Here is a 12,670-nt window from a genome sequence, read left to right on the forward strand (position 1 = left end):
TTAAGGATGAGGTCCCGAGTTTGTGTATGATTGCCTGACTAGATACCTGCGTCCATGTGGAAGCCTATTCTAGATCCTTAACAGGGTACTTACCTCACTGTGGAGTTTTATTTGGCTGTTCTGAACAGTATCTGGAGTTGAATTTATTTGGAATGAGAATAGTGACTTCTTTTTCTTTTTTTATGCCTTCTTTGCAACTTCAGTTGCAGGGTTTGCTGCTATAAATCTTTATGCTTTGATCATCAAGTATGGGTTTCTTTTCTTTGTAGGTGTACACTGCTGCAGACACAAACTAGTGTTTTTACACTGCCCTCAAGCAAAAATCCCTCAAGCTTTTTAGTACCACGCTCTGGCTCGTTTAGAATCTGGGTGCTTTTAAGAGATACTGCATGCTTATCTCCACCTTCAGATTTATACATCATTTAATTTTCATCTAAATGGTCCCTTTTATGACAACACATTATTCCAATTACATGAGCATCTAGTTAAAATATAACAAAGTACAACAGAAAAAAAGAAGTAGAATGGAGTTTCCTCAAACATCAACTGGATATGTGTAAAAACTTCAGGCCTGTGATACAGAAAGAGGACACAAAGAAGCAGCTGCTGGTACACAAGGATGGAAGAAAATGGAGCTAATGCTTTTGAAGATGCTTGCTAAAGTCTGTAGAAAAATATCTAAACCTGGGGGTGTGGAGGAAGCATATGTGCCAGGTAGCATGCAGCAGAGCAGGCTTCTAATATAGTACTTAATAGCCCCCAGGCTGGTTGTAGGCATCTCACTATTTGGACTGTTCCTTTTTTTTTGTTGTTGTGGTTGGTTTTTATTTTTGTTTGGTTTGTTTTGTTTTTGCTTGTTTTATTAACTGCCTTTATTTCTACATTGCTCCAACTTAGTACAGATTTCACTTTGACTGTCCTCTCTTGCAACAGTATTAACTCTACGTATTGTGGTTGCTGTTATACAGTAGCTCTCAGGAATACCTTTTATACTGGTACCCATGCACTACTCAAGCTGCTGCTTTTTGAATGATTATTATTTTAAATCTACTAGTTGTTCCAGGAGGTGGTAATGTACCACTGGAATACTCTACCTCATCAAAGCTGAAATACTTAGTATCATTAGGATGTTTGGTTTTGAAATCTCTCACTATTACTACCAGTCTGAAACTTGAAGTTTCTCTAGTCTCACTTCCTGATTGCTATTGTCATCTTGATCAGGGGTCAGCAGCACAGTTCCAATCCTTTCTTTTTTTTTTTTTTAGAGTTAGATTTTTTTTTACATTAGGTCAGTACAGACTTCCAACCATGGAGACCTACTGCTACACTGTTTTGTTAGGGCTTTTTTTTCCCTGTAAGATGTCCATGCTGTTTCACTTCATGTAATCTTTCGCATATGGTGCCACTTTGTCACCTGCCTATCCTGCTGTGCCATTCTTAAGTCAGTAGCCTGGCAACAGTGTCCTACTCATTATTTTTTTTTTTCCCACCAGGTCTCTGAATGCCTGTTATAGCAGGGCTGTTGTTCAGAACCACATATTCCAATTCATACATCTATTTCTCAAGCTTCTAGCACTGACATAAAGTTCTTGCAAATTCTGTCCTAGCTTCACTACACTGGTATATGCCAATCAACTGGCATCGTGGGCAGTTGTGATCTGCCTTCCTTAGCTAACAGCCTAAACACCTCTGAAAAGGCTGCAACCTCCTTCACAGTCCATCAGTCTGTGAACCAGCTATGTTTGAGTTTGTCAGTTTTTCCCCAGCTTCTGGTTTAAATGCTGCTCTACAACCTTGCAGCATTTCCACACCAGCAGTCTTGCTCTTGTTTTTGTTTTACTTTGTCCTAAAAAACTTCTCAGTTCTTAACATACTGGTATTTTCTGGAGAATGAATAGCCAGAGCATTAGATAAAGTGAGTTTTGTAAAGTCTTGTCAATCTTATCCTTTTATTTAGATGCAATCCTATATAATGAATGAAGAAATTCCAACTCCATTTCATGCCTGGAGAATGCTGAGAGGAAAGGAAGAAGGATGGAAGCAGAGCATCCTGTGATTCTTCTTTCCTGTGCCACAGAGAATACACTATGGAGTCATATGCAAAGGCTTATGAGCAATTCATATAATATGATATATGATCAGTTATAAAAATGGCACTTTAAATGGCAGTACAAATTCCTACATCAGTTTTTCCACAAAGCTGGGTGAACAGAGAACTGGCAACTGCTCTAACTTCTGTTCCAATAGACTCATCTGTGTTGCTTTATAAACCTCATTCAGGTTAATACATTCCTTCTGCTGCTACTTAAGAAAAAAAGCATATCGTGGATTACAAAACACTGTTACCTACCCAATCCTCCCATTTTGCCTCCCATTCAGCTTACAAGGATCTGAGTTCTGACTGATCTAAGCCTTCTTGCCTTCAAGATTCCACAAACCATTTTGAATTTCATCCCGTGGCATTAGAGAGAGAGATGAACTGGCAATCTATGTACTCCAAATACTGCTGAGCCAGGAAAAGAAGAAATCTACAATGAAAATATGTAGAATATAATTCTATGTTAACAGCTCAAGATGTCTGAGGTGATCAGAGACTCTATTATACATATATTATTTCAAAGCAAAGTGATGGCAGGATGCATGTAGTCATTATATTACAGTTTCTATCATGGTATTTCTCTTAATACTAGCTGAAGAACCAATGATTATTTTGTTCCGTTCTAAAGCACATCTCAAAACCTTATTACAAACTTCAGGTGAAAAATCTTGGCAATACCCTTTGGACGCATGTACTAAATTTAATGAGGAAGCCTTAAACAGAAGACCATCATAATGAATTTTATTTAAATTCTTAAGCATACTACAGTCATAACTTTTTAGCGCTTCCCAATGAGTTGTTTACTGCATGTTTCTATAAATTAGGCATTCATTGGATAAAACTGCATTCATTTCTCTATCAGCATACTATATAAATTATCACAAAACCAGATGAACCAACAAAAGATTCTTGAATACACGTAACATTGGTGGGCAGATAATATCAGTTGTAGCTTATCTTCCTGGTAAGCAGCTTTAAATGAATCCCTCTTGAATTCATTTAATTAAGAAGCTGAAAAGAAAGAAAACATGATTAAATACTGAAAAATGCATATAAAACATAGCATCATAATTATTAGAAAAGAATAAACAAGGACTTCAAAACATTCATTTTAAAAGTCATGACATTTGTGTAATAATCCCTCAAGTTTTTATAGCCCATTTAGTAATTACTAAGCAAGCATTAAAGTTATCAAATAAAACTTGAGTGACTGAAACTTAAATTTGCCTATTTGAAAAAATTAAAAGGCAAAATGCACTTCAAACATCTGTTCTCTTTAATCAAGTTCTGCATCTGCTCTTACTACTTAAAGTGAGAACTGGCTCTCCCAGGAGATGTTTCAGATTTATTTAAAACATTCTTTAACAGTTGAAGTGGCCCCAGAGTGAGGTGGGTATTGAGGACTTGGCAAGGCTCTGTAGGGTTGCAGACACACAAATTCTTGGTATTTTAATCAACTAAGAAGTTTCAGATGACACTGCTGTTTCTTTACCCCTGGAACAAAACTTTGTATTTTAAAAAAGTAGATACATATTGTGTGTCATACCTTTCTATGTGCTTTAGCAAAGAAGAGTTATCTATCTCATAAAATGGGAAATGGGAACACAAAAAGACTTGTGTATTTCTGTAGACTGTACAAACACAAAAACAATGAACTACTGAATGGAGGGGTTTCTTCACTACCTTTAGCTTTGCATGGAAGATCTTTCATTTCCTTACAGAAACGCAGTCTGCTCTAGCATACACATTGTAGTAATGTCACCTGTTTTCCATTCATGGCATAATTAATCAATCATTAGAAAACATAGATACAAATGCCATAAGCTTAAAAGACTGGATCAGTACGAAGATGTTCCCTGCTGCAAAAAGCTGACAAGCTCATTAGACAAGACACACAAACCAAGGCAAAACAGATGGCAACTGGCTGGGTGCTGAAGGGTGAAGTGATTGTTGAAAGGGAACAGCTAGCAAGAGCAAATGCAGGAAGAGGTGAATTGTTGGGTGCTGAGTGAAGAAGTATGAGAATGCTGAGCACATGAGGCTCAGGTCTAGGATAGAAGCATAATGCCAAATACAGGAAAGGAACTAAGAAGAAAGAGGAATACTGGTAGTTAAAAAGTTTGAGGGGAAGAGTGGGAAGGGCTGAAGATTACAATAATCAGGCAAATAGCGTTAATAGGCTCAGGAGGGGTAAAAGACAAAGATATAATTGTAAGGAAATACAAATATGGCAATTTTGCATGCGATGCATATGCCACTACCATGGCTACTGTTCCTTAATTTCTGTCTACAAGAGAACTGCATCTTTAGCAGCTAAGAGACATGATACAGAATATGGATAAGGTAAACACTGACAGTTATACAGAAGTTATAAGGAAGTTATAAGACACACGCTTAAGGGACTAGATGCACAAAGAAGAAAAAAGCCTAAGGCAGAAAAAACACAAAAAGTCAAAACACCATAAAAAAGCCCCCAAAAACTAGAGAGTAGCCAAAAAGAAGGTGGGGTGGGGCGTAAGCAGGGTTTCTGAAAAATCTAGAATAATAAATCAGACAACATCTGTTGGGATAGATCTGCCAAAAGAAAAAAGAAACAGTGTCCCCTTATGCAAAGTAGTGAAAAGCAAAACAGGAAAGGCTGGCCAAACTGTGCCCTTCCGGGCACAAACTAGCTGGAAATGGGTAGAATAGGTAGGAGTAAATGGTAAACTGTAAGACTTACAGGAAAGCCATAAAAGCAAAAAGAGGCATTCTTAATGGTAGTAATCACAGAAGGAAGGTCCTACTCATAGACGAGCATGAAACCTGTTTGCCACAGGAAGAAGCACACCATTCTTGAGAGGTTTGCTGTGAGGCCAGACACCTAGAATTTAGATCTTTTCTTTAAAGGCCTAGAAACCAGCACTGAATGTGGACTCTTCACATAGAGAGTAATGTGGAGGTCTGTGGATATTCATGGACTCAGTGTGCTGTTGTATGGTCTAAGTGAACAGAATGATGGTTATGAACTGAGCCATTTTGCCTTCCGTTTCAATAGGCAGCTTCTTTGCTGAAGAACACAGTGCCTAGCCACGTTAAGTATCACACAAAATGCTAAATGTAAGATGCTTTGAGAACTGTGTATTCTTGTTTTCCTGTCTTCTAAAATAATCCTGATTTCTACTGTTGTGAACCAAGTAGCCTGTTTTGCTGAGTGCTATAAACCATCACAGTGCTATAGACCCGAAAGTTATCTTGGTGTTTATCAAAAGTAGATTTACTAGTTCATAAACTTTAGGTCAATCAGTTAAATTATGCATGAAACCAACATGGATCATCTGAACAGTTGTTAGTAGTGCTCATGTTTATTAATAAATTTAATTTTATATGTCTGCAAATATTGTTTATTCTACTTACTTTTTACCAGTATATTCCAAGAAATAACTATTCCATTTTATTCACTTCCATTTAATTTCAATTGCTCAGTGTTACACAGGATTTCTTTACTGAAACCAATTTAATTACAGTGAGGGTAGACATTTCTTATATGGTCTATATAGTAAATGCAAGAAATTTTCAAGCTATTGCAATTTGTCTGTTCTTGTACTGGCTATTCTCTAAGCAATGAATGAATACTTCATGTCTGACTTAATATTTATGTTTTTTGATGAAAATGAGGCATCTTTTATTTATCATGCTTTCTTGCAGCTTAGTCCATTTTTTCAGCTAGTCAATACAAAATATGTATTTTCCATTCCACCAATATATGGTTTGGGAGGCTGATTATGGTTTAACTAAAAACTCTTCACATTACTCTCTTCAGTAATACCCAAATAATGAAGGGCTACAAAGGATAATCTGATGATAGTGAAATGTTCAATTACAGGCACCAAAAAATTCTTTAAAAAGCTACTTAATGCAAGCTAGTTAATGAAAACTTGTATGAAAACTTTGAATTTTCAGATAGTCATATAATTTTAATTTAGACTAAAACAACAGCAAATGGTAAAACGTAGTCTTGAAGGGAATACAATACTGTGCTAGTGTACTAATGTCTTCCGTTTTGTTCTTACCACCCTCTCTCATTCTCTTTAATATTCTGTGTGCTTTTTGGGCTGAAACTGCCTAAAGTGAGGTTTCGAGAGAGCCTGCCAAGCTCTTTCCTGACTAGCAAAGCTAACTTAGAGTTTATGCTTTTGTCTTAGTTAAGAATAGCCTTTGTCATTCCCTTTGTGTTAGCTGACAGATAAAATTCCATGTTGCTATAATGTTGATATGTATGATTAATGTATCACTTATTCACTTTAAATATTGGGGTGAGAAGGCTTCCAAAAAAGATTCTCTTGGCTCTATGTATCAACACTCTTGTCTCACCCAGACAGAATTATAAGAAGGAATATGTTCAACTGCATAAAATAAAATTATTGCATTATCTTTCAACAGGTAATGACAACAATTAAAATGAAAGTTTTAGCAAAATGAAAAATTTCATCTAGTTCCCATAAAAAAGGTGGATTAGTACAGGCATGAAAAAGCCCTGCCATGGTAAAAATGGCTCTAGCCGAGAGAATTGTTACATGCTAGCTCATCAATCATGACTGTGTTCGCTCAGTAAGTAACCTTCAGTGCTGACCTCCATTTTGCATCACCTTTCCCATTCCAATGTTTCATTGAATAAGGGTATTTTACCAGCATGTTAATTAACCATTTTTTTTCCCCACCCCTAGCCTTCAAGAAGAAAGTTCTGGCAGAATTAAAAACTTAATTGGAAAATGCCTGAAGTGGATGAAAAAAATGTAAACAAAATGTTACTGTCCCTTCCTACATAGATGCCCTCTGAAGAACACTCTTATAGACCTGTGCTCTTATCTAGCACTTCTTTGGACACTTTTCTGTTTGTCACAGAAATTAACGATGACAATGGCATCACTAGGGTCAAAGAAATAACAGCATTCCCAGTACTTTTATTTATGCACATGAGAAAAGAAAATAACAGTCTTTCTCCAGTTTTTGACTCTTGCTCTATGTTTATCCACATCTGTTCTGATTTATTTTCAGTACACGGAGGTCACTGGAGAGAAAGGGGATGCACAGCAGGTTGTGTTACTGTTTCAATTTTTATTGATGTGTGCTGCTTCACAGAGGACTTATTTGTGTGAGAGAACAGAAACAATTTATATATTTGACTTTTTTAAAAATAGGACAGTGAAGTTGATTCTTGAGGTCATGCATATAGCATTAAAACAATTCCAGTTTTCTTTAACTGTTGCTTTAGGCATGCCAATGTAAACATTCTTTCTTTTTTCTGACAGATCATTAGTATGCGTTCTTGTTAATATTGTTAAAGGCAAAGCTTTACTAGCCTGAGGACAATTTATCACATACAAACTGTCAGTTTCAAGGTGAAATCTACTACCAGGGAAAGTAAAAGGACAGACATATTTCACATCTTAAGATATATGTATACTGGGATCAACTGACAGGATACAGAACTCCTTGGAAGATCCTAAGGAATTCAGACAAAAAGATTACTGTATATCAGCACATATGACTAAAGTTAAAATGCAGGATATTAAATTAAAGGGAGAAAGAGAAAGTAACAGCATTTATATACCTGGTCCTCCTTAGTGTTTTGCACATTCACTTCATTAAAATTCATAAGAACTATGCACATAAACCAAAGAGGTTTCTCTTAAGAAACACTATAGCATTGTCATGAAGATGATATGGCTGAGATCGGTGAAGCATCAAAGAATCAATAGTTTGTTTATAATAATAATGCAACAGAAAATTGGGTCAGAACTACCTAAGAGACCAATGGAAATGCTGGAATGGACCAGATAAGTAAATTACATATTTAGGAAACTAGCAAATGGAATTTGATAACAGCAAAGCAAAAGGATCCATTCTAGTGATGGTTTCTAGCAATTCTGCATTGAGTGAGGATTTAAGACTGAATGATTAATTTATTCCCATGAAAACATGAAGAACTAAGGACAGTCCAAATAAGCCTGTAAGAGCCTGCTTAATTCTGCAGAAGCAGTAAATTATAAAGAAACCGAAGAAAAACTTAGCTATTAAATTTTTCTTGCATAGTTACGCATCCACAGGGTTCATTCGTTTATTAATTTACTTGATGGGTGTTACTGGTTAGTAAGTTGTGATACTGAATCTACTTGGCTCCTTAAGACAGAATTTGGTTTATGGATCTAATAATTCCTTCATAGTAACAACATGATGCAGCACTATCTCATTTTAACAGGATTGTGAAGAATCAGTCTTTTCAGCACTGTCCTGGATTTCTTTTCTTTCTTCATGAGCTTTAACTTACTAACAGGAGCACTCCTTTTTCACATGCATTGCATATCAAGCTAAATTTCTTGAAATTTAACTTTAATAGATCTCAGGAGTTCTCTTTCTTTTCCTCCTCTCCCCACCCCTGATTCCTGATGTCCTTTATTCTTAGCTTGGATACTAAGAGAGGAGTACAAAATCTACGTAAGACTCTGACGACTGCTGGACACTCCAAATCAAAATTTCACTAAATACAGCTTCAACCTTGTGGGCGGCTGAAGGTGAGATCTATTCCACGCAAAATTAACAGCAAACATTAGCAAGATGGAAACCCCCTACTTTACTCAGATCAAGATTTTTAAAGCTTATGATACATGATCCTACAAGATATGTAGTAGACCTGAGCAATTACATCTGCAATAACATCAATGGTATTGCATAGGCATGCCAACTCACAGAGCATACTCAAGTTTACAAAGTACTGCTCAACCTCAGACATCCGAAGTATCATACAGCAGTCAAAAAACCCTAGTGCAAACATTCACAAAAGCCATGCAAGGTCTGGAAATAGGCACAGTCATACAAGCATGTTGTTAATAGTTGATAAGAACACTCCTAAGATGAAAGAACTAAAAATGAAACTAGTACAACTGTCAGGTTTTCTTTAGTAGCTGTTAAACAGCATGGCAAGTAACACGACAACTGCTTTTTCCTTTTAGTAAACTTGTTATGAGAAGATGCAACTAGAGATCAGACCATAGGTTGACATTCTTTCACAGTGTTTCTCAAGTGAGCTTACAAGCTGCAGATCAAGCTCATGATTCCTTCTTTAAAGTTTTAATTAGCTAATTAATGGGAAGTAAGAATACCCCACACTTAGGAAAACGATCCTGTCTTTCATCCCAAGTCAGTTGAGCTACAAAGGTAGTCTCCAGAGAGGACACTGAAAGGCAGTACAGACTATCCCAGATGTCAAACTACTAACTCCATACTGATAAAATCTCACAATATGATACTACTGGGCCCTTTACTGACCTCTTTGCTTAGCAGAAAAGAGTAAAAAGCAGATGCACACCTCTGCATATTGCAAGAGGAAAAGTTTCCTTGTCTTGAGAATGATGTTATTAAATGCTAAAACTGATCTGAGATGATCTAACTAAATGTCAATTATTCTGCATAAAGAGAACAAGCTCAGTGAACAAGAAAATAGTTCTAAAGTCTCACAGCAAAATCTGGTAGAAAAATTTTATGTATTAGCTCAAATGTTAGATGTTGGCTTTGCAAGGCTGAATCCTTACTAGTGGAACATTACACAATATAAAGCTGGCTGCTGCACTAATCACAAGACCTAGTCAAAGAAATGAACACTAAGAAGTATCTGAGGAAAACTGTAGTATTCTTCATGCAGTTCTTTAACAGTGGCTGTAAAAACAATAGAACTGTTAATAGATGCAGTTCTTTTTTCTCTACTTACTTCAAAATATAACTTTCTGAACCTGTTGTACTAATGTTTCCCTTATGTATATATTAGTTGGCATTTCATCATGCCAGATCCATCAGCAAAATATTACCATAGCCACACTGCAATACATGTCATCCACTTACTCTTCCATACACAGTAATAGTAACATAGATGAATATTCTGTGAAGGATTAGTCTACTAGATTGTAGACTAGTACACTGGAAATTTTCACTAGAAATAAGGAAGATCTCATCTCTTTAAATGCACTGAGGACAACTAGAGGGGGTAAAACAGCACTTATGCATGTTATCTCTATTATAAAACCTAGCATAGCATGTTTAGATTATGTCAACTGCATATATATGTATATATGTGTGTATATATATAGATCGCTACAGGAAAAAGAAATTGAAAGTGAGCAAAGATGGAACCAATGGAAGAACAGCATGGTTTCCAACAGCTATGGACCATCTGTTCCTCATAGGCTACTATAACAAATGTGTAACAGATCAGCAAGATGTGAATCAGAAGCCTAGACTACCTTGGTAGGTGATGTCCCAGATGAACCCACCCACCTACAAAAGGCAAGTATTTTCTTTATCGTTTTTCCTTATTTTTCTTTTTGCTTGTCAGACAAATTGTAACTGTTTAATTGACGGCTGTACATATAATTAAGACTATAAGCTTTCTTTTCTTTCTGGTGTGGCTGACAAAAGAAGAGGGTACTTCTAGTGATAAATCATAGCTTGACATCGTGCACCAGTTTGGTGTTTTTGTGCCTTGTCTTCTGTATATTTTAGTTATAAAGATATATAAATAAATATCTAATAAATGTTTATAAACTCAAGCACATGTTTTCTTTTGCATTTTTCATGGAGTACTGCATATGCTACACATCTGTGCTCAACTAGTCTGCATTAACAGTCATCTTAACAACATTAGCTCTCCAACCCTTTTTGGTTTGCTTGAATTAATCACCATTCTTCCTGAGTCTTCCAGCTCCCATAAACTCCAGTGGTAAAAAATACAGATAGTTTACCTGAAAGCTATTCTTAAACTTATACAAAGCTATATATAAGATGAGAATTTAATGAAAGATTACCTGTATGGATAGCCATGGTATTTAGAGCGAAATATCGACAACAGGAAGCTGAAGAAAAAGACCACTAGACCCAGGCCCACCAGACATATTACTGGAAAGAAAATAACTTTGTTTATTAGCACATAAAAGACTTAAAACTGGAATCTCTACAAAGAATATTATTTATGTCAATCATTTATAGAGAATTTGGCACAGTTAAATGCTAATATGTTATTGCCTTGACTACTGATGTCCAATATCTGATGACAGGATTTCAAACATATATGGAAATAACATTTATGGATATTAAGAAAAAATATGTCAGGGTGAATGTGTTTTCACAAAAAAAGAGCAGAAATTTGAAACTCAAATATATGTGGATGCAAACACCTTACTGCTGATAATGGATTTAATAACCCTGTAAATTACACATATCAACAAACGTAATTCCAGGTATTTGCTTGTTCTTTTTGGAAAACAAATTACATTTATAAAAGTCTCCCCTGACTAATGGAATCGTATTCTCTCTAGTCAACCATCTATGGCTGAAGTAACAGCAAAGGCAGTTTAGTAACTACTTTATCTAGTTCTTAGTGACTAAAACATTTCGCTGTTGTAAGTTCCAAGGCTGGTAGCCAAATCATTTTTAACTCTTAACTTGATAGCAATATAAATCTTTAGGTTTTGAAGATAAACAGCAATGCCACCGACCTTCTGAATGCACCTAGAGGCAAGTGCTTTGAGTCTTTTCAGGCAGAGTGAATTAGCGAAGTAAATGCCTAAACTAAAAAATAAGATTTGGAACACCAGTTGGCACCCTGTGTAACAGTAGCATAAAACCTTTTTGATCATGATAGCTAATGCATATAATTGAGATGCCACTCATCTACATTAGGTAATGTCTTGGTTCTACTGAGATACTTTTATTTTAAAAGCTTATCTTATACTATTCCTACTTTAGCCAAATCTTTGCTATTTAACTGCAGCATCATGTTTCAAAAGCGTGCTTCCTTTGAGCAAATGATGAGCAACCATGAAGCTGGGGAAACTGACAATGACACATTTTTTCATTAAAACTGACCAAGCAGTCAGCTGAAATATAGAATTTCTGCAGTTATTTTCAGAAAACTAGTCATGTACAAATCTTATAAACACACCTCATTATAAAGAAACCAGCACTCACAAGTATGATTTCACAGCATGGATGAATTAATTGTGAAGCGTTAACAGTGCAAGGCAGGTACACAGAGAGCATCCACACAATAGCCGCAAGTGGAAGAGAATCAGAGTTTGTACTGAAGCCCACTGTTATTTCACTGTGTTCATGTTCACAGACCCAGATCTCAATCGTGATCTAAAACCATATTCCAATTAAACTCATGTCACTGTCTCTTCTGACATCAGTATCAAAGCTAGGTACTGTAGAAGATATTAAAACTTAAATTGCAGATCTACAGCTGAAGGAGACCCTCAAATCATGATAGAGAACTCTAACCAATATGCAACCATCTACTATGAAAAATTCTAGAATGCTTGTATAGAAAATAGTTGGCAAACCCTATCTGCAATACTGTGTATTACACAGAAGCAGCTAAAGAACTGCTCTAGGAAAAAGGTAGAAGCAGTACAGGAGGTCTGGTATGTTTCAAAGGTCTTTGACACTTTATACCAGAGAAAAAAGTAAGTAGCAGGGTATATGAAAAAACATATAAAAGGTACAAAGGCAGATGGGCGTATTTGTCTCAACCTGTATCAT

The 12,670-nt window shown here is 36.0% G+C and overlaps 1 protein-coding gene across 1 annotated transcript in view; it reads right to left on the reverse strand.

Moving 5' to 3' along the window:
• Positions 1-2,826: 2,826 nt before the first annotated feature.
• TUSC3 (tumor suppressor candidate 3) overlaps positions 2,827-12,670 on the reverse strand; it is a 118,369-nt gene continuing 108,525 nt past the window's right edge. The window contains exons 9-10 of the mRNA XM_010011480.1: positions 10,936-11,026; positions 2,827-3,109 (exon numbers count right to left, since the gene is read on the reverse strand). Of these exons, the coding sequence (XP_010009782.1) occupies positions 3,094-3,109; positions 10,936-11,026 (107 nt within the window). The 3' untranslated portion in view covers positions 2,827-3,093. The remainder of the gene's footprint in view (positions 3,110-10,935; positions 11,027-12,670) is intronic.

The sequence above is a fragment of the Nestor notabilis genome, unplaced genomic scaffold (assembly GCF_000696875.1).
Source record: "Nestor notabilis isolate BGI_N333 unplaced genomic scaffold, ASM69687v1 scaffold593, whole genome shotgun sequence".
NCBI classification, from domain to species: Eukaryota; Metazoa; Chordata; class Aves; order Psittaciformes; family Psittacidae; genus Nestor; species Nestor notabilis.